Source organism: Chenopodium quinoa, unplaced genomic scaffold (assembly GCF_001683475.1).
Source record: "Chenopodium quinoa cultivar QQ74 unplaced genomic scaffold, ASM168347v1, whole genome shotgun sequence".
NCBI classification, from domain to species: Eukaryota; Viridiplantae; Streptophyta; class Magnoliopsida; order Caryophyllales; family Amaranthaceae; genus Chenopodium; species Chenopodium quinoa.
The window spans coordinates 4514089-4536848 of NW_018742815.1; the positions used below are offsets into that span (position 1 = coordinate 4514089).

Consider the following 22760-nt stretch of genomic DNA (forward strand, 5'->3'; position numbering starts at 1 on the left):
AGTCGTAATCATTATCCTTTACTCTTTTTTTTTATTCCATATTATTATACGGGAAAAAAGTCATCAAAAGTACAAAATAAAATTTTAAACGGGTCTAAATCGGTAAAATCCCATTCCAATATTCTCGTTATTAGTCCATTTTTGAATTTTAAATCTACCTATTTCGCTATAGAGTTTTCAAATAGATTATGAGCATCTTATCTTCTTGGGAACGAATATTGTCTCACTCCCACAAAACCACTAGGTCCACTACCAATATTGTGCTTGTGCAAGATACTCGCACTAAGTAGCATCACCAATTCACCATTAGTCATACAAACAACGCAATGGATGTACAATATTTATTATGGCCGAGAGTTTATCATATATATTTGATAAATTATTGTCATATCCTTAACATCCAGGACACATTCTCTGCCAAAGTCAAAAGATTCACCCCTAATGCTTCATGATCCAAGATCTTTCTTTCCAAAATTCCATATTCTTCAAAGATTCATATTCATTCGTTCTTCAATGATTGACGTATTTTGTCTAGGGAGTTGATACAATTCGAATAATTGGTCAATGTGAGGCTTTCTATACTTAAAGTGCTTCTCGTTAAATTTGTCATCTTTTAACTTCTATCGTTCATATAGCGGATACCATAGCAATTTGTAACCTCTCATAAGCCAATACAATTAGATGTAAGAAAATAGTTAGAAAATTAGAATGTGGAGAATAGGGTAAAGAAATTCACACCCTCAAGTTGCCCCTAGTTGGGGATTGATTCGACACCCCCATGATATTTATTTGTGAAACACAATCCTTAGTTCCTTACCATTAAATCAAGTACTTTGAATTACTTTTTGAAAGAAAAATATATCTTGCCAAATATCGAAATCTTTTAAAAGTCAATCAAAATCAAATAAGTGAGCAAGTACTAATTGCCTTGTGAAAAGTGAACCATTGTTCTAATAATTTGATGCATTTATTTGAATTTAAGGATCCCTAATCACACAGTTAAACAATGGAATGTTCACAAAATTGAAACTCTAATCTTAATAGAGTTAATTACATAGGTTTTGGTCTACTCCTTGAATGTCAAACACCAAGTATAAATCCTTTTAAAATTAAGTGAAAACACTGTATATAGGTTTAATTCATATCAAAACACTCCCTTATCATGAGTAACACAAGGGTTAATGATCCCTAACCTTAGGAATAGTTTTAGAATATCCATTGATTTTATTAACGAGTAACGTACCTAAAAATATTTTCACCTTATATGTTATGAGTATTAACAAATCTAAAATTTTAGTTCCAATATGCACTGATTCGGGCCTACATATATACTTTTTTTTTTTTTTGTTAAGGGCCACTAAGTATATTATAGAGTATAATAAGAATATCTATTAGGTTACTTCGGGGCTTTACAGTTTATCGGTACATCTTAGGATACTTTTAAGTTATAATAGAGTAATAAACATCTTCTCATCAATACCAAAATTTGAAACTACAGCAGAAAAATCATAATAACTTGTAAAAAGCCAAATAATATTTAAAACAACAATATAAGGGAGCATAATCTAAACAAAATGTAATTTTTAAAATAGACTGTTTTCCTATAAATTAACAGAATATAGCCATACAATATAGCTCGACAAGGCTAGCCTAGAAGCATAAGAACACTAACGAGCCCTCACATTTCCTCGTGATTCTTCAAGACCTCACAGTACCAATCTCAGTGATCAAAGATATCACGGCCAGGCGAAAACTCACTAAACCAACCTCTAATAGCTCATCAAAGATTCCCTGAGTAGCACAAATTTGTGTAACTGCCACAATACGAAACGGTACCAGAAGAATTTGGAACAACACCCACAAAATCAATAATTGTCCCGTGTAGCTTTTAGTCAACTAGAAGACCTTGGTGTTCCTCACTCTATATTCAGTATCCTGCCAAAGAATTCTAGATGTGCAAAGCAACTATACTCTAAAAAAAGGGTACATCACCTTTGTCTTCATCTTCTAGAAGACGAAATATAAAGACAACCAAAAAACAACCTCCAAATAAACAATTCAGTAAACACACACAACACCCCCCCCCCAATTTGAACAAAATCATTCACAATAAAGTAGGAACACTCGCAGCCACAATAACAAAAACATCATGTTTTTAGCATGGGAGCATTAGCCTACAAATCAAATTTCAACTTTTTCTATTATTCATTAGCCAAATCACCAAAGAGTTCCTAACTAGATGTGACAATCAAAAAGGATTTTTCCCTCCAAAACTCTATTCAATACACCCGACCCAGATAATCCAATTTCAACTATTTTACAATTCGTTTTCCAGATCACCAAAGAACACTTGCTTATATAGATCTAATTCATAAAACTCGAGTCTCAGGGAGTAATTGCAGGAATATGTAATGCAACAAGAACCACACAATTACATGAAGTAACTAACTAACTACGGACTAAAGTTATTTAGAATAGGGAATGAGCTCACCATAATCAAGAAGCCCAATAAAAGATTTTGGACATCAACTTTGCATCACTATTTAGAGTTGGCATCAACAACATATCCATAAAATTGTACTAAAATGAAATTAGAGTTTCATAAATTCAGCATGATGATTTATGTATAACACAAAACCTAATAACAGATTTTTCATGAAAAACTTAACGTTGTGCATCACCTTGAGATAAGGGTAATTCATGTTCTTTATGCACCAAGCTACAGAAAGGTAAAAAAAATGGCACATAGGTGGACAGGCACAGAAGGCACACACACACACACACAGGTAGACAGGCACAGAAGGACACACACACACACAGAGTGAGAGAGAGAGAGAGAAAGCAGCTTAGCAGTATCCCAACAAAACAGCACAGAAAAGAACTCAGGAAGATGAAAATAAAAAAGCCATTAGACATACCATTCCACTCTAGCATGTGCCTATACTCTATATGACCAAAGATATCATATTATTCGACCACGCTAAAACAGCATTCATCACTTCTGCCTGAATTGATTAATTGAATTCTCAGCAGGAACAGGACAAGTAGCTCACTCCCCTAAAAACAAGAGTGTAGAACGATTCCCATGGCCATTCGTAATTCTCACTATCATATCCTTGAGCCTAATAGGAACTTAAAGTAGGGAAAAGGACCAACTTTCAAGAACTACCCCACTGGTCAGGACCTTGTTAACAAACAGGCATGCATGATAACAAGCGTATACACATGATCAAAAAAGAGCCAATCTCTGTAAATTGATCAACCTATAAGATCACGGATCTAGAAATGACCAGAGTTTCCATTCGTCTAGCAGATTACAAAAGGAACACCCTGCCTCACTGCACCCTCATATTCATCTTGCTGATGAATTCCAAAGAGCTTACAGGACCACAAATAAGGACAACATTAGCAACAATGGAACCCAACCATGTACCCAAAAACGACCACAAAAGGCAAATACAGCCTGCCAAAAGCACAAAACAATTAATGCCATAATAACATTGAAATTTGAACAAGCATCGAATTAGGATAAGAAATTACCCAGCTCAATCCTTTTCCAAAATTTGTTTTAAAATTGCATTAGGCAGGGGGGGGAGAGCAAAGGATAATGCCACAAGAACAAAAGAGCTTGCACCCTTCCAGTTACACGTTCACAGATCATAGCAACCAAAATGGATATATACTCAGGAACAAGGCGCTCACAACCCAGTCATATGTCCCATTAACCCACACCAAAACCAAACAGCAGCGAAGAAAGAGCAATGCACGTGCATGTAAACAGCCAGGTATAGCAGCGAAAACAAGATTCATATATCTAAAGAGCCAAATCAGAAGTCTCCACTAAGCAAGCATAAGATCGCATCATAACATCACTGAGCTCCTGAAACAGAAAATTTTCCCACACTGGGACAAATGGCTTTCCTGATGTAGATACAGAAAATAGTTCAACTCTAATTACGCATTCCAAGTCTGAAACCACATAAGATGTCTTCCATTAAGTACAACACAGTAAAAAGCTCCTTCTCTTCATGAAGATAATCTTGTAGAACAGACATCCTCTGCACAGCTGGAATCAAAATGATAATTGGGTAAGAATAGGATAGTAGTAAATGACAAGCCACAAGCAGAAAGACTGTTACATACCTATCGTCCTTTCAAAGCATTAGCGGTAGCCACCAGATCCTGCACGGTCATATGGGCCAGAACGGTCACGGCTGTACCTATCACTTCCATATCCTGCTCCACGACTACCAGAATCTCTGTAACGTCCACCACCACCTCCACCACCACCTCCACCACCACCTCCGCCGCTGTAGCGATCCCCACCTCGGTCAGGTCCATAGCTGCCACCACCTTTTCTTTCTCCTCTCCCACCATATCTGCCACCACCCCTACCACCATCATCAGATGGACATTCACGAGCAAAATGTCCGGGCTTACCACATTTAAAACAGTCACCACCACCACCAGATCCCCTTGAACCTCCGCCAAACCCACGGGGGCGTTCACGATCACGGTCACGATCGCGATCACGACCACCACGATCGCGGTCACGGTCATAGTCCCCATCTCGGTCCCTAGAAGAGGCTTGCGTAGGTTGAGCCCTTTCTACAGTTATGGGACGTCCATCTAAATCCACGCCATTCATTTCCTCAATAGCTTCCTCCATAGCTCTCTTGTCATCAAAAGAAACAAAACCAAATCCACGAGATCGTCCAGAAAATTTGTCTAAAACAACCTGTATTAAAAGTAGAAGCCGCTGGTCAGGATTTGATGAAACCAAGAAAAAGAACCTAAAATCAATCAAAAAGAACCTAAGAAAACTAAAATTAATAGAGCTACTGCAAATCAAAAGATACAAACACAGTTCTACAAATAAGAATTCACATTTTATAAAACACTATTGAAACTAACTCGATTCACCACTATACAACACTACACAATCACTGATTGATCAACACAATTCCATCAGTAATATTAAAATTGAAGCCAATATGAAGCTATAATTTGCAAATTTTCTTAAGAAAATAGTTACTATTAAGTCTACCAGCAATATGCAAAATTACAGTTAAAATACCAAAATAGCGCATAGGAAGACCATTTCATACTGCATAGCCAGGGTCCATCCAACATTCAGGCAATGAACCCATACACACAATGAACCCATACACAAGAAAGATAACAAATAATTCTACCCTTTTACAACCACTTACACATACCCAAAAAATAAATAAATAAATAAATAAATATAAAAAAAAATAAAATTAGTTATAGAAATGTAGAAAATAAACGTAGATCACTACAGATTCAATATAGACAGCACCAAAAATTTATCATAACCCAATATTTTATCATGTTGATCAGATTTGCACAGCCCTAATATTTTATCATGTTGATCAGATTTGCACGGCCCTTATTATTTTTATATATTACCTCCGTTTCTTATTATGTGCAACAAAAGGGTATTATTTGTGAGATATAAAATATTCCTTTGTTGCACATAATAAGAAACGGAGGTAGTATATATATATCAACATGACCTATTTCACACCACAAAGTAAATAAACTTGGTAAATAACTAAATACCACAAGGATCATACTAACATGAATGCATTAATCAATCTAGGATCTTATTAAAAAAAAACTATAACAAATGCCCAACAAAGGAATTAAAAATCTTACTTTCGCTTCAAGCAGACGACCATATTTTTCAAATGCATCTCTCAAACCTCTGTCAGTTGTAGACCAAGAAAGGCTTCCAACGAAACAGCGAAATTCATCCACGTCTCCCATGATTTTATCTACAGAATACAAATTAGGTGAACAACATTTCCATCAAAAATCTTCCAATTGAAAAAAAAGGCATCAAAAGAAGAGCAGTATTGAGGTCATGAGGTGTATATAAAATCCAAAGAAGTACACATTGTATCAAAAAATTAGAATCATGCACAAGAAGCAGATAAGTATTCAGATTATGCTTATAACCAACGCCTATCAGGACAACCATATTTTTCAAATGCATCGCAATTTTTCAGTCTTTGTAAGAAGATGGGTAAAAGTGAACCCCACATGAATTGAAACACTTATAATAAACCATCTAATAGCCCACCCTAACCCATTTCCAACCCTGCCACCTCCCTCTGCCACTGCAAAAAGCCACCACTACCACTAAATCACATCAAAATGAAAGAAACCAATCTATATGCAATTCAAAATTAATGGACAATAATCCAAATCTAAGGGAAAAAAATGGAGTGATAGACATCCAACCACCACCACACAAACAACACATCTTCCTCCACTCCTCAACCCCAACACCGCCTCCACAACCACCATCTTGCAGCCATCAATACCATCATCCATCCTGTCCCATCAACAGCATTCTTTTCTCCTTCACATCTTCCTTTTGTAACTTATTACAGAACACAATTTTCAACACACATATCTTAATAACTATTTTTAGAAGCTCAGTACTCTCAGTCTCTCAGCCTATCTCTCCACTCCCAAAAACCAATCTCTTTTATTTCAACTATCGAGTCATTGAGATCAACAATTGACCAATACTTTAAAGCAAGCTAAGGATCTGAAATACACTCCAACAAATGTGCAAGCAGTAAGTCTGCTTAAAAAAAATGGATACTCTCCCCTTCTGCCTTCGACAAGGGATTCAAATAACTACTCACATTAACCTCTAACAAGTGTATGTGTCCTCTGCGATAAATTGATATCGTAGTTTACCCCCCCCCCCTAATATGTCCAGTTAATAAGATCTAACGCAAGGCCAACCGACTTCGATTACGAGCCACGAACCCCAAAAAACTAATACTCTAACCCCTCACAAGCACCGAATATTGATTACGAACCCCAAATTCCAATACTCTAACCTCTCGCAGGCACCAAAGATTAACGCTGCCACAAAATCAAATCACATAAACAGCATCAATCTGCTTGTCTATCCAGCACAATGATATCATATTCATGAATCACAGAACTCTCAATCGAAAAGGCATGAAGTTCAACAAAATCAATGAAGAAATAAAATTAGGTTTTCAAATCAAATTTATTCAAACAAAAATAACACACAATTAAGAAATTCATGCTATTGATTAAAAAACATATTGTTCAGAACAGAATTAAGCAATTAATCAACAAAAAGGTAGAAATTTATCACAGATCTGACCTCAAAACAATGAAATTAAATCAAACAAAGAAGAGGAAATCAATCGATAAATTATGATGAGAATTCAGATCTAATTATGAAGCACCGACAAATATAATAGAGAGATTGCGTAATAGAGAGGAGAGAGAAAGGAGAACCTTGAGTGGTGAGTTTACGATAAACCCTAATTGGCCAGAGTCGAACAGCAAAACTCAGGATGAATGTTTTTAGGCTTCTGAGAAGGCCATATAAATATCTACTAGGTGTTGAGTCAATGCGTGGCGTTTAGGGATGACGTGGCTGAAATGCTAGATATTTTAGGTCCGATTCGGGTTAAATTTTGGGTCGATTTCAGACTGTTTACTTTATAGGTGATCATTGGGCGAGTCAAGGCCGAGCCGATGCTAAAAAATCAGCCCACTTCTCGGCCGGACCGGGTTGGGCCAAGCTTCGAGTTGGATATGTTATGCCCAAACCCACCCAAAATAGTTGGGTCGTGTGGGCTTTCGGGCCATACAAATTCTTCTATGGTCCCTATTCCATTTAAAATAGCTAGACCCCTATTAAAACACAACCTTATATAAATGAAACACAACTTTATTCTCTTCTTCTTCCCACCATCTTTACAAAATGTTGTTTTTTTTTTTTTTTACATAAACTCTCTCTCTCCCCCTCTTTCTTTCTTTCTCTTTTTTTTTTTTTATCTAATCTCTTTTTATTTCTTTATTAAATTTACTTCATTTTTTTTTTTCAAATTCTTATTTTCTCTCTCCTCTGTCCTTTGAATTTTTTTTCCATTAAATTTCTGCATTTAACGTGATGAAACAATTTTAAATTCCCAAAGATATCAATCCAGGTTTGTTATTATGAACTCATGGTGATCAATATTAATTTATTTTTTGATTTTGAGATGAATTTGTGGATGAAATGATTGTTTTAATATCAATTGAATTTGAGAAAGCTAATTTGATTGATTTCAATTCGTAATCAATTACCTGATTATTTTTACTGTTCTCATTAATTTGTATGTATTTTTTTTATTTTGAGATGAATTTGTAGATGAAATCATTGTTCTAATATCAATTGAATTTGTTGAAGTTAGTTCAATCGATCAATTCGTATCTATTATGATCGATTACTTGATAATTTTGAACATTTAGTAAATAAAATCTGAACAACTGCAAATTTTGAACATTTAAAAAAAATCTGAACATCTAAATTTTTGAACATTTAGTGAAGATATCTGAATAATCGCAATGTACTACGCCTATACTTTTGAACATTCGGTAAAAAGATCTGAACAATTGCAAATTTTGAACATTTAGTAAAAAGATCTGAACAATCACAATGACCACGCGTATACTTTTGAACATTTTGTAAAAAAATCTGGACAATTGCAAAATTTGAACATTAAGTAAAAAAATCTTAACCTCGAAAATTTTGAACATTTAGTAAAAATATCTGAACAATGTCAATGTATGTCTATACTTTTAAACATTTTATAAAAAAAATCTGAACAATTGCAAATTTTGAACATTTTGCACAAAAATCCGAACACTGAACCACATCCATACTTTTGAACATTTGGTAATAAAATCTGAACAATCGCCTGTGGTCCAGCTATCCTAGATGGACCAGGGTGCACAATAGAATTATTGTTTCGGGCCAAGCCAAAAAAAATCAACCAAAAATGCATAAAACACATTCCCAAACTCGTCTAAAAAAAAATTCTAAATTAATAATAAAAAAAAAACAGTCTAAATTGTAAATTTTGCCCAAAAACTTGTTAGGCAGTCGATCGGACAAACTTTGATCAGGTCTAGTTAACTTGTTTAGTTTTGATTTTCGATGTGGTTATGGTTTTTCTCATCATGTTCGGCTCGGATAAGATATCAATTTATTTGATAACTCTAACTGAATATGAACTGAAGGTGATATATTAATTGAAATTGTTAAGGTAGCGCATGGAATTAAGCTTTACTTAGGTTTTTTTTTTCGAGTACTTTAAATTTGCTAGGCGGTGAATTACCATTTATTAGTTTCAGCATTTTTATTTCATTTCCTCCCTCCATTCCCAAAACTTCGACCATTTTGGCCTAATTTTGGTCCCAAAATGATTGACCCATTTGCATTAAAATACCCACCGATTTACAACACTATTTGTGCAAAATTAGCTTCCCCATATAAATTTTTGTTTTTTCATGTTTTTTAACACTTTATCTCTCTATTTTTTTACAAATTCAATGTAAATTTATCTTTCCAATATGTTTTTATTTCTTTTGTTAAGTTCTTAATAATTGCGAAATCAACCCAAAAGGGTCGAAGTTTTGGAAACGGAGGGAATACTAGCTTATCAATTTTAGCTAGCTTATTAGTTTGAGTTTTGGTAAGGTTTCATCAAATGAAACCCAACTTCCATTTCATGTGCTCTTTGTTGACTTTAAAAAAAAAAAAAAAAAAAAAAACAACCGTGGTAACCACAAACTTTTATTTTTTCTAAGTGGTAAAATCTAAAACTTTTGATTATCAATAGCAATCACAAATTAATTTTACTAAGCAATTGGTAACATTCGTGACAATAAACACATCATTTTTATTATTAAATTTTTGGGTATCACCAGTAAACCCAAAAAAAATATTAAAAAAAAATTGTCTCTCTAGAATTAGTTCGTTAATCATTGTCAGTTTCTTTTCCCATAGAGTTGTACTTCTTAGTTAAGTTTCTTAATTTCCACGAATTTTCACCATAAGGGATGGAGGGAGTATTAGTTATGGGGCTTGTTCGACACTAGATTTTGAGTAGCTTTTAGTGGTTTGACTTATTCAAACCACTACATAGAAAAAATTATGAGTGTTTGTGAATGTAGTGGTGGGGGTAGAGTTTAGTGGTTGAAGTAGTTTTTGTGAAAAGTTAACCTAATTAACTTTTGTGAAAAGCTAGGTAGCTGTTGAATTTTCTTCTACTTTTTTTAGAATTTTATAGTTAACTGCTAGTTTACCAAACACTCATACTGAATTATTTATTTTCACAGCTAACAGTTAGTTGACTGCTAATAGCTACACATACAGCTAACAGCCACCATCACAGCTAACAGCTACCTCTACAGCTACATTTTGCCGAACACGCACATGATAAACACATTATAATATACACTTCTTGTAGATTGATTTTAAAAGAGATATTAGCAAGGTTTGTCCACGAGATTAGGGGTGAGCAAAAATTCCGGGTACCTGGAATTGGAACCGGCGGGTCCGGAACCGGAATTGGACCCGGGGGTTCCAATTTCAGGTAATAAATTAAGGACCCGGTTATAACCAATTCCAATTCTAATTCTCAACTTTTTGGAACCGGAACTAGTTGGGTACCCGGTTACCTAATATATGCTAAACGAAATATATTTTAAATAATAAAAATATGTTAAATGTATTTAATTTGTAAATTAAAAAGGAAAAATGGAAACTAAAAATCCAACCTTTGAGCGGTTTGACAATAAAAATCCAACATTTCATTAATCTCAAAAAAATCCAACCTTTACACCCCACCTTCATCTAAAGATCCATTACCTATTGATGCCTGATTTTTGGTGGAAGTAGAAATGAAGTCTTGAGATGCATTAGCAAATGCATCTTCAATAGAACGTGGGTATGGGGAAAACGGAGTAGGACCCAATTGTCAGTGTAAAGTGATGTAGCCTAAAAAAAAAGGAAAAGGTTGTATAAGGGTATATGGTATAATACAACATTGTAATACTAAATTTCTTTTTACTTTTTGTTATTTTTGACCCTTGAATTAGTTGTTTGACTCCAATGTCTTCATTTTGTTTTTTACTTTTGACAGTCAACCCAAATTTCATGGTTTACCATTTTTACTCCATTTTTTGTTTCTTGAGGAGGTAAGTTCAGAGAGGGCGGGCAAGACTTCATGATTGAAAATGGCAAGGAAGATGCTAGTGATGGAGGATCCGATCTTAACAAACCGTACGGAGGACTGTGATGAGCTCTTCGGTGGTGGTAGCGGCCGCATTTTTGGTGACGATGTCGACAACAACGCTACCATTGAAGACCAAGTGGAGAACGATAAAGGCGAGGAAGATGAATTGGAGTTTGCTTTAGACGCATTGCTAAAGGAGGTAATTGTTAACACATTAATTCGTAGCTTAGCTTAGCGTTTACTGAAAATTTATGAAAACCTAAATTATAACAACATAATTAAAATAAGAGGAATAAATTAAGGGACTTTCTTTATAGGCTTTAATCAAAAAATAAGAGTAACAGGGGAGTGAGTGAGGAGCTATTTTGAACAGGGGAGTGAGTGAGGAGCTATTTTGAAGCACGAATAAATGACAATTGTGTATATAGAATTAATTGTAGCTAAATTAATTGTAGCTTTCTCAACCCAACTAGGACATACGAGTGTTGTCAAGTGTTGGCAGATACTTATATTAGTAGAACAAACTCCATTCTCTAATATTTAACATTCATGTTGAAAGGAAAGGCTTGCATTGAATACAAAACAATGACAGTAATATTTTAATATATTAACACAAGATAGAATTGAATTATTTATTACTCTGAAAAAAGAAATTAATAAGTAGAACCTGTAATTGTTCCATATATTTGATTTATATTGGATGCAATGCTTGTTTAAAGTGTGTTATTGTTTTAAGTATGTAGCATACCAATTTTTGCAGCAGGGATTATTTATTTATTGAACAGTTTTTCTGTTAAAAGTAGAATTATACTATACTTGGTGTTAATGTATAGATTATTGATTTAGTGGAATAGGTAAATGTTGGAGAAGAGTCCTACAAGACTCCTACGAAAGGGAAGAGTACGGTGGCCATTAGTTTTGAGATCGAGGAGTTTGCAAATGTAGAGGTTTCTCTCCCCCCTCCTAAAGTTGGAATGGTTTTTGATAGTTGGAAAAAAATAGATGAATACTTTCGGAATTACGGGAAGCAAGAAGGTTTTGGGGTTGTTCGATCTAGTGGAACCTTTGTAGGAAAAGGTGTTAATGCGAAGGAGAAGAAGAGTGTCACATGGACATGTGAGTGTTTTGGTATGCCCGGTAGGAAGAGCAAGAAAACCGGTCCCGCCTTTGTCTCGGATTCACAAATAGGTGAGGAACTTTGTGTTAAAAGGAAGAGTAAAAAAGTTCAATTCCCGGTGAAATTATATGCAAAGGTGAATGAGGGTGGTGATTGGTTAATTGATAAAGCCGAGCTAGAGCATAAAGGTCACGCACCTACACCGGGGAAGTCCAAGAACATCACCAAGTTTAGGAAGAAGTTCTTGACGGACAACCCGCATATACTTCGACAAGTGTTTAATGATCGGAAGGCGGGTGTTCTGGTTGCAAAGATATACAATTGTATGGCCCGCCAACGAAATGGGAGGGAAGATATGCAATTCACCCAAAAAGATTTGCATGATGAAGTAGCGAAGCAAAGGAGAATTATTTTTGAAGAAGGAGATGCGAAGGCAATGTTTGCCTACTTGAAGAGGATGACGGATGACAACGAGAATTTTGTTTTACACTCATCGTGTCGATGAGTTGGGTAGGCTCCAAGATGTGTTATTGGTTGATGCTAGGAGCCGGGCCGCGTATGAAGAGTTTGGAGATGTTGTATGTTTTGATTCGACGTACTTGACCAACGAATATAAGCTTCCCTTTTGTAATTTCGTGGGTGTGAATCATCACGGGCAAACCATTTTGTTTGGGTGCGCTTTAGTTTCCCGCGAGACCGCGGAAACATTTGAGTGGGTGTTCTCTAATTGGTTGCGGTGTATGGGTGAAAAGCAACCAATTAGTATTCTAACGGATCAAGATCCGGCAATGAAGAAAGCTTTGAAGTTGACTATGAAAGGAACCACTCATCGATGGTGCATTTGGCACATAACCTCAAAATTTGGTAAGAAACTTGGGAAGCATTCTGATTATGCCCAACTTCATGATGATCTTGAGAATGTAATATATGATAGCCTTGATGTTGAAGAGTTTGAGGCTAATTGGCCCCAAGTTATCAAGAAACATGGTGTTGAAGAAGATGAATGGCTACAAGGTAAGTGTCGAAACACAATATTTTTCTGTCCATTCTATGGTGTGTATGCGTCAAATATGGTCCTTTATGCATAATTATGTTATACTTGCATGTAAGTCCTTTAAATAAAAAAGGTACAAAAATTCTGGTCAGTTTCTTTGTATTTTTAGGTCAGGGTATGGTTCAGCACTTGCCCTTTAATCTGTAGTGGTGCATTTGCTTATAGTTATTCACTCAAAAGTTATGAATGATATATATTTTTGTTGTTAGGGCTGTATAATGAACGTCATATGTGGGTTCCCGCTTTTGTGAAGCATTTGTTTTGGGCTGGGATGAAAACAACTCAACGGGTTGAGAGTATTCACAGGTTTTTCGATGGTTATTTAAGTATGCATACTTTATTGTCCGAGTTTGTTGAGAGGTATTGTGATGCTTTGGAGGTTAGATGCACTAGTGAGAAAAGGGCGGATGACAACAATGACAGGTTTTTGCGTCAAACATACTCTGATTTTCCGGCTGAGTTGATATTTCAAAAGATATACACGGATGCCAAATTTAAGGAGGTTCAACGTGAATGCAATCGTACTATGTATGTGAGTGAGATTCATAGGACACATGTGTCAGACAATGTAACGGAGCATTTTGTGGAGGATCGAGTTTGGTATAAGCCAAAAAAATCCAACAAAGAAATACCGTCAAAGAGAAAAAGAGAGTATAAGCTTGTGTTTGACAGGTCAACGAAGGAAGTATCTTGTGAATGCCGACATTTTGAATGTCATGGGATTATTTGCCGCCATATCATTAGGGTGTTCGAGAGGAACAACTTCTATGAAATACCAGACAAGTACATTCTTCGGAGGTGGAGGAAAGACGTGATACGAAAACACAGTCGGGTTAAGGTATGCTACCATGACCCGGATAAAACTGAAGAAGTGTATAGGTACGACAAAATGATGGTGCGGTTTGGTCCTTTGTGTTCGAAAGCATCGGCTATTTAGAAACTACTCTTGTGATGCAAGCTATGCAATTAATTGAAATGCAAGTAGAGGAAAAGATAGCCATGCTTGCAAAGAAGAAGAAAGGTGAAGGTGTCTTGGGAACACCTTCTTCTGTGTGTGCTGAAAAGCAAGCAACCCCCTCCACTCAAAGACATGGCAGTTGCGAAGGAGGTGAAGATGTTCCTGCTGTTCATGTGAGAGATCCTCCTATACCAAAGAGGCCTGCACATAGGACCACGGATTCTAGGTACAAGTCGTGCCTTGAGAAACCAAAGAAAGCAAAGACAACAAAGGACAATCAGGGGAAGAACAAGAACAAGAACAAGAACGGTTCTCAATCCCAAGTTACACCACCTCCACCAGTCCAGGTAAATATTTATTTATTTGGTTACCTAGAATGGTTAATTATGTATGTAAATTTCAGTTTATATTATATGGATTAATGCAGTAGGGGTCTTACTTGGTTTGTATAATGTCTTTATTTTACCTAATTTCCTTTTACAACTAACAGGGTGTTCCTCCGCAAAATATGCAACATATGGTTCCTGAAAATGAAAATCAGTTCAAAAAAGAAAATGAATCGGAAAAAAAATAAAATAAAAACCCAGAAAATCGAAAAAAAAAAATCAGTTCAAAAATCCAAAAAAAAACCCAGAAAAACGGAAAAAAAAAAATCAGTTCAAAAACCAAGAACATCAATTACAACCCAGAAAATCAAATAAAACCCATAACATCAATTAAAACCCAGAAAATAAAATAAAAAATCGACAAAAAAACCCAGAAATTAAAAAAAATTCGAATTAAAATAAGTTTAAAATTTGATTAACCAAACTAGAAAATCGAAAATCACTTTAAAAAAACAAATTTAAATCGATTAAAATAAAAAAAAAATCGATTAAAATAAAAGAAAATTCGAAAAATCAGTTAACAATCCAGAAAATAAAAAAAAATCTAATTAAAATCAAGAAATTATACCCTAACCTTGCTCATGCATGTGTTCGTGGTGGATTAAACAAATTTTTTTTTAAAGAAACCCATAAAAAATTTCGAAGACACTCATCAAATCAATTAAACCCAAAATCAACTTCGAACAAACCCAAATCAACTTGATGTTACGGTGGTGGCGGTGGCTTTGCGGTGTTGTTGTTGCATGTTGTTGTTGTTGCGGTGGTGTTCGAAGAGAAAGAGAAGAGATTAAGGGAGAGCAGAGGAGAGATCGAGAAGGGAGAGCAGAGGAGAGAGAAAGGAGTGAAGAGGCGGAGTGAGAGGAGAGTTAAGGAGATCGGTTTTTTAGGGTTATAAAATGAGAGGAGGCGGCCGGTTTTTTTTTAAAATAATTAAAGGTCCGGTTCACAAAGGCACCGGTTCAAACCGGTGGCCTTTATGATTTTGGCATCGGTTTGAAGTGAACTGGTGCCTTTTACTCTGGTTTAGCTTCCCACCAATTTTGTAGGCCATTTTTGGCACCGGTTTGGACTGAACCGGTGCCAATTAGGGGGTGCCTTTTTGATATTTTCTACTAGTGGTATCATGTTAGGGTTAAAGATTTGATTTTTATTGCTTAGTGACATGCTAGAGTTTGTTATTAATCTTGTTAGTATCATGCCTAGGATCTTGCTATTATTATTATGCTTTAACATGATCTATGATTATTTTTATAATTGCTTTGATTATGATTATAATTTTATTATTGTTATAATTATTATTATTATGATCAACATGATTATTATTATGATTAGTATGATTGTTATTATGATGATTATTCTTAATTATATTTGTGATGATTATAATTATTATATTGATAATTTATTATGTTGCTTGATATTTATTGTTATTGCTTAATCACACCTTTTATGCATGTTTAAAGGGAATTAGTACTTGTAATCATGCTTAATAAGATAATTAATAATCTTGTTTAGGGTTAATTTGATTATAATTCAAGTGATTGCCAATAATAGATTCGTTTGTGCATTATATTCAACCAACATAGATAAACAGGTTTAGGAATAATCCTATTGATTGCATGTTAGTCGAAAAGCGCACATGAATACGATCAGAATAAAGTAGAGGCCTATTATTAGGGCAGGTTCAATCTCTTTTAGGTTGGATTTTTACCTTCATCCTCGAACCCTTATTTGGTTCTAGACCTTATGGAGTTGACGATCTCCTAGATCGTTAAGGGGTGTAACCTTCACCTCGTGGACGGTTTACAAGTTCCTAAAACTTGTTGGCGACTCTTTTGCTCTATCTTCCTTCCCTTTGGACGCCACCGTACTTTAGTTTATGATCACAGTGGGGTTCGAGCTAGGGGTTAACGCTTGAAATTTATTCCCTACAATGAACAGTCACGAGAAACTGGAAGAAGGTTACTCTACGCAGCGTCCTCCTATGTTCAATGGGAAGTTCTATACCTATTGGAAGAACAGGATGGAAATTTTTATCAAAGCTGACAACTACCAAGTTTGGAGAGTTATTGAAGTTGGTGATTTCGAAATACCCAAAACCGTTGGTGAAAATGAGAAAATACCTATTGATGAGGAGGTCAAGAAAGTTCTAAGGAGCCTCCCTCAAGATGAAAGATGGAGAGCCAAGGTGACTGCCTTACAAGAAACTAAGGACTTCACGAAATTTAACATTGAGCAACTTGCTGGTTCCCTCATAATTCATGAGTTGCACTTAGGAACAAGCAATAGTGAAGGGAACAAAGGAAAAGGCTTAGCTCTCAAAGCTGGTGATCAAGAAGAATCTGAGGTGGATGAAGAAGAGGCGGCTATGTTGGTGAGAAGGTTTAAAAGAATGTTCAATCAAAATAATAGAACAAGGAACTTCACCAAAAAGTCCTCTAACTCAAAAGCTGATTCTGGATGTTACAAATGTGGATCCCTAGATCACTTCATTCGTGAATGCCCTTTGTGGGAAACTGAGAAAGGAAAAGGGAGGCTAAGGAACAAAATAAGAGCAACAAAACTCCTTACACCAAAGCAAACATTAGAAAGGCTATGATTGCTGCTTGGGGAGATTCCGAGAGTGATGATGAGGAGGAACAACCTAAAGAAGAAACAACCAATCTATGTCTAATGTCCAAACGTGATGAAAAGGCTTACAATGAAGAACTGGCTAAAGAGGTACGTGTTGATCCCAATCACCTTAGGACTCTTCCTAAAGAAGTACTTATTGATTTCATTTTAGAAATGGAAGATGACAGGATAATTGATTATAAAAAGCTGAATGAATGTGAAAAAGCTCTTAAAGTCTACAAGGAACACATTACCTGGATCGAGAACCAGTGTACTGATGCTCAAGGCAGGTTCTTTGATCTTTTTGACAAGAATCCTCTTCTAAAAGAAATGAATGAAAAACTCAAGTATGAAAATATTATGGTTAATGTAGAACTAACTCAATACAAGCTTGCCAGTACTGACTTTAAATTGTCAAGTTCCTCTTCTGAATCATTTCCTAAATTTAATTAAGATTTTGAAAAATTAAAACACAATCTTGATGAGTTAATAATTGAAAAGGCAAATTTAGAAAAGGAGCTTGCAATCAGAAAAGAAAGAAGCACTGGTCAGCTTGGTATACCTAAATGGATTGAGAATGCTCAAACCAAAAGAACTGAAGGACTGGAATACATTCGATCTAAGCATAAAGGTAAAAAGAAATATGTTGATTTACCTAGCTATAAAGTGTGTTCCTTTTGTGGGAAAACAGGTCACTTAGTGGATACTTGTTATAAGAAGGAACAATCTGTTAGTAAGAATGTTAAGCAAGTTTGGGTTAGAAAATCTGATATTGCTTCAACGTCCAAGGAACCCAAGGAAACCTGGGTTCCTACAACTAATCAATGAGTTCTTTTGCAGGTCCTAGTGAGGGGGAACAACACGTGGTACCTCGACAGCGGTTGTTTAAAGCATATGACAGGAGACAAATCAAAATTCCTCTCACTTGAGACCTATTCTAGAGGAACTGTGACCTTTGGAGACAACAAGAAAGGATAAGTTATTGCAAAAGGAAAAGTAGGAAGGTCAACTTCCCATTCAATTGAAAATGTACTTTTGGTCGAGGGTTTGATGCACAATTTGCTGAGCATATCACAATTTTGTGACAAAGGAAACTCCGTAAGTTTTACTTCTGATTCATGCAACATCATTAATGACAAAACAGGAAGGGTTGTTCTTGAAGGAACTAGAAAAGGGAACACATATATTGTGGATCTCAATTCTATCCCAAGGAACAACCTAACATGCACGAGTGACATTAATGATGATCCTTTATTATGGAATAAGCGTTTTGGACATGCTAGTTTCTCACTCATGGATAAACTTAGAGCGAGGAACTTGGTCATAGGGCTTCCCTCAGTCAAGTTCCTCATACAACGTATTTGTGATGCATGTGTGAGAGGAAAGCAAGTCAGGTCATCTTTTAAAAGTAAAAACTTGGTGAGCACCACAAATCCATTGGAACTCATTCACATAGATTTGTGTGGTCCTATGCGTGTTCAAAGTAGAAGTGGAAAGAAATATGTTCTAGTTATTATTGATGATTTTTCTAGATTTACCTGGATGATTTTTCTGTCTAGCAAGGATGAAAACTTCGATGAATTTGTGTCATTCGCCAAGAAAGTGCAGAAAACTAGTGGAAATCAAATTATCCACATTCGGTCAGATCATGGAACTGAGTTCGAAAATTCAAGATTTGATGAGTTCTGCAAAGAGAATGGCATGGATCATAACTTCTCAGCCCTAAAAACTCCTCAACAAAATGTAGGGCTGGAAAAAGCTGACCCGACCCGAACCCAACCTGAAAATAACGGGTTAGGGTTGAGATTTTCGACCCGAAAACTTAAATGGGTCAACACGAACCCGGCTTGAAAATTAAATGGGTTAGGTTAAGGTTGAAATTTTCAACCCGAAAACGACCCACTTAACCCGAAATTATATTTTCGACATGATAACCCAAACTAATACGGAGTATACGTTAAAACCAAAAAAAAAAAATTAAAAAAAGCTTAACAAAACCTGAAAAACGAAATAAGTGAATCAAAGCCCAAGCCCAAAGCAAGCCACCTTATAAAACTAAACCCTAAACTCCTATTGTGAATTTGTGATACCTTACATATTGCAACCGTTTCTCTCTCATCCTCATTTCTAATTTCTCAAACATACTCAATTCCTTAGATCTTCATCAAATTCCTCAAGTCATCAGTTCTTCAGCTCCTCCACCGCTCCACGAGTCTAAGAGTGACGAGTATATAGCATACACATTCCTCTATTCCTCTCCTTCAAAGCTTCAGATCCTCAGTTCCTCACATGTTCATCAATTTTTTTTTGTTGATTTCGAATTCTAATTTGTATTTCAGTGTAGACTTTATTTTGGACTTTTGGTATGTTGTATGTAATTGTTAATTAGGCTAGTTTCTTTATTTTTATGGCTTTATTATTTCGTTGTTTTGCCGTAGAATATCAGTTTGAATTTATTAGGTGGGATTAAAATATCAATTTGTTTCCCAAACAAAAAATCATGTCGAACTAGATTACTTTTGGGTTGATTTCAAGTAATTTTCAGGTCAAAACCTGATTTAAAAAAAAAAAACAGGTTACTTTCGGGTTGACCCGAACCCGTAAATATCAGGTTCAGGTTGAGGTTCTCAACCCGAAAAGTTAAATGGATCAGGTTCGGGTTGGGGGTCTGCTGACCCGAAATCAGCTGACCCGAACACGAACCCGACCCGACCTGATCCGTTTTCCAGCCCTAACAAAATGGAGTTGTGGAAAGGAAGAACAGGACCCTAGAAGACATGGCAAGAACAATGCTCATAGCTAGTGGACTACCAAGGAACTTCTGGGCTGAAGCTATCAATACTGCATGCTATATTATAAATCGAGTTATGATGAGACCAATCATCAATAAAACACTATATGAACTGTTTAAGGGCAGAAAACCCAATATTTCTCACTTTAGAGCTTTTGGATGCAGGTGCTTTGTTCATAATAATGGTAAAAGGAACATTGGATTTGATGAAAGAAGTGATGAAGCTGTGTTCCTTGGCTATGCATCAAATAGCAAGGCTTACAGAGTTTACAATAAAAATACTATGTGTGTCGAAGAAAGCATTCATGTGATATTTGATGAATCTAATATGTTTATGAATGTGCAGGAACAAGACTTTAATGATTATGAAATTGGAATGGTTAGAGACATGGAGGATGATGAAGAGGAAACTAGTCATCCCAAGGAAAAACAAATTGAACCTGAACAAGATCATCAAGAAAATGATGAAGTTCCTCCACCTGAAATTCAGGAGGAACAACGTCATGAAGAAACAGGCAACAAAGAGGAACCAGAGGAAGAAGAAGTGCCTCAAATAGGAGTTCCTGCCAGAGAGTTTCATCCAAAGCCCTTCAAATATCAAGGCTCTCATCCTACTAACCTCATCATAAGTGACATTAGTATAGGAACTCAAACCATATCACAAATGAGGAAATTTTGTGCCTTCCAAGCCTTTCTATCCACGATTGAGCCAAGAAATCATGAAGAAGCTCTCAAAGATGCTGACTGGATAATTGCCATGCAAGATGAACTCAATGAATTAAAAAGGAACAGGGTCTGGCATCTAGAAGAGAAACCCAAGAACAAAAAGGTAATAGGGCTCAAATGGGTTTTCAAAAACAAGCTGGTTGAGTATGGAACTATTTTAAGGAACAAGGCCAGACTTGTTGTGAAAGGCTATAATCAGCAAGAAGGTATTGATTTTGGAGAAACTTTTGCTCCTGTTTCTAGATTAGAATCTATTAGAATGTTAATTGCTTTTGCTTCATTTATGGGTTTTAAGGTATACCAAATGGATGTTAAATGTGCTTTCTTAAAGAAAATGTTTTTGTGGAACAGCCACCTGGTTTTGAAAACCCCCAATTTCCTAATCATGTCTTTAAACTTGATAAAGCTCTTTATGGGCTGAAGCAGGCACCTAGAGGAACTGGCACAAGATTGGATGAAGATCTACGAGGAACTAGTGTAGATCAAACCAAGTATAGAGGTATGATCGGATCCCTTCTCTATTTAACTGCTAGTAGACCTGACATTGCTTTCAGTGTTGGTTCGTGTGCTAGGTTTCAATCAAATCCTAAAGAATCTCATCTTACAGCAGTTAAAAGGATTCTACGATACCTCAAAGGAACTGACAATCTCTGTCTCTTCTATCCTAGAAGTGATACTTTTGATTTAAAAGGTTTTGCAGATGCTGATTATGTAGGAGATTTGGAGAACAGGAAAAGTACTTCCGGAATAGTCCAGTTCCTCGGACCATGTCTAGTTTCTTGGGGCTCCAAGAAACAAAATACAGTGGCCCTATCAACTGTTGAAGCTGAATATGTGGCTATTGCAGCTTGTTGTTCCCAAGTTCTTTGGATAAAACAACAATTAAGAGATTATGGTATGAAATATAATTGTATTCCTATGTATTGTGATAATACAAGTGCCATATGCATTTCAAAAGATCCAGTTCATCATTCTCGTGTGAAGCATATTCACATAAGGCATCATTTTCTTAAGGATAATGTTGAAAAAGGCTTAATTAAATTGGATTTTTGTGATACTGAAAATCAAATTGCTGACATTCTTACTAAGCCTTTGAGCAGGGATAAATTTGAAAAGATGCACATGGAACTTGGTATGATACAATTGAGTTAAGAAGACCTCAAGTTCCCCCCAAAGGTATAAGTTAATTATGTATGCAATGTATGTCTTACACAATCTGAATATGTGAAAACATAGTCCTGAGCATTAGAATGTATGGCATTGCATATGGGATTGTGGCTGTATGTGAAGAAATAAAATTTCATTAGGCATATCCGTGTTATAACAAACTATGTTGATTTGTTCCTAGTTCCTCCGAAATAATCTATAAGATTTTGCTCTATCTCTTTCTGAATTAATTAACTAGCCAGTTAATTGATTTTATCTATTTAAAATCTTATCTTTTATTTTTTATTTTGAATTATTCTACAATGTTTATCTTTTAAATTTCAAATTCATTCCTCAAAATTGTTGATTAAATACCCGTGACTCTTTGCATTCAATTCTAAGTTTCTGATCAAGCATAGTTTCTAGACTTTTCCTTGTCAAATCACTCTTAGTAAAAATTAAATCTGACCAAGTGAGAAGTATTTGTGTCATCCTTCATCAATCGACACCTACCCCATTCAATTAACCTTCTACACCATTCCACCGACCTAATTCACCTCTCTAAATTCCACCACTATATAATGAAACCAAACCCTAACCACTGTTCCTCACCACCTCACTCCGTAAAATACACACTCATCTTTAGTGACACCTCTCTAATTCCCATGGAAATCTCACCCAAAATTCAAACCTCACCTCAAAAGGAATCACCCATGGACATAGAGAATGAAACCTCAGTCAAAGCCGCTGTTGAAAAACCCCAAAATAAACCCCTGGCTCGCAGTGATTCGAAAAAGAGAAAGATCGAGGTTGAAGAAGAATTGGACTATGAGGAACTTGGTGAACCAATTCAGGGGGAAAAATTGAAGTCAACTGCTGTCA

At 35.8% G+C, this 22760-nt stretch overlaps 2 protein-coding genes across 3 annotated transcripts; one reads left to right on the forward strand and one right to left on the reverse strand.

The window, feature by feature from the left end:
* Positions 1-1558: 1558 nt before the first annotated feature.
* LOC110725832 (glycine-rich RNA-binding protein RZ1A-like) lies at positions 1559-7422 on the reverse strand. 2 transcript variants are annotated; one of them, XR_002512237.1, is made up of 5 exons: positions 7318-7422; positions 5683-5801; positions 4144-4738; positions 3541-4066; positions 1559-3463 (listed from the first exon to the last, which is right to left on the reverse strand). XR_002512237.1 is itself a non-coding variant. In XM_021905298.1 (4 exons), exons 2-3 carry the CDS (start codon positions 5791-5793, stop codon positions 4163-4165), a joined length of 687 nt encoding a protein of 228 aa, XP_021760990.1. In that variant the 5' UTR covers positions 5794-5801; positions 7318-7422; the 3' UTR covers positions 1559-4066; positions 4144-4162. The 2 variants fall into 2 exon arrangements, 1 of the variants encoding a protein (XP_021760990.1); XM_021905298.1 differs by having other exon boundaries at positions 1559-4066.
* A 5573-nt stretch (positions 7423-12995) lies between these two features.
* On the forward strand, positions 12996-14198 carry LOC110725499 (protein FAR1-RELATED SEQUENCE 6-like). Its single transcript, XM_021904967.1, has 2 exons — positions 12996-13221; positions 13471-14198. The coding sequence occupies exons 1-2, from the start codon at positions 12996-12998 to the stop codon at positions 14196-14198; spliced, it is 954 nt and encodes a 317-aa protein (XP_021760659.1).
* The last annotated feature ends 8562 nt before the right edge of the window (positions 14199-22760 follow it).

Bases quoted from the DNA above. Each gene is read 5' to 3' on its own strand.
- LOC110725832 (XM_021905298.1), bottom strand. From the start codon at position 5,793: ATGGGAGACGTGGATGAATTTCGCTGTTTCGTTGGAAGCCTTTCTTGG. The intron at 4,739-5,682 runs GTAAGATTTTTA...CTTTTAATACAG, and splicing joins GTCGTCTGCTTGAAGCGAAA to GTTGTTTTAGACAAATTTTC.
- LOC110725499 (XM_021904967.1), top strand. From the start codon at position 12,996: ATGAAGAAAGCTTTGAAGTTGACTATGAAAGGAACCACTCATCGATGG. The intron at 13,222-13,470 runs GTAAGTGTCGAA...TTTTGTTGTTAG, and splicing joins AGAAGATGAATGGCTACAAG to GGCTGTATAATGAACGTCAT.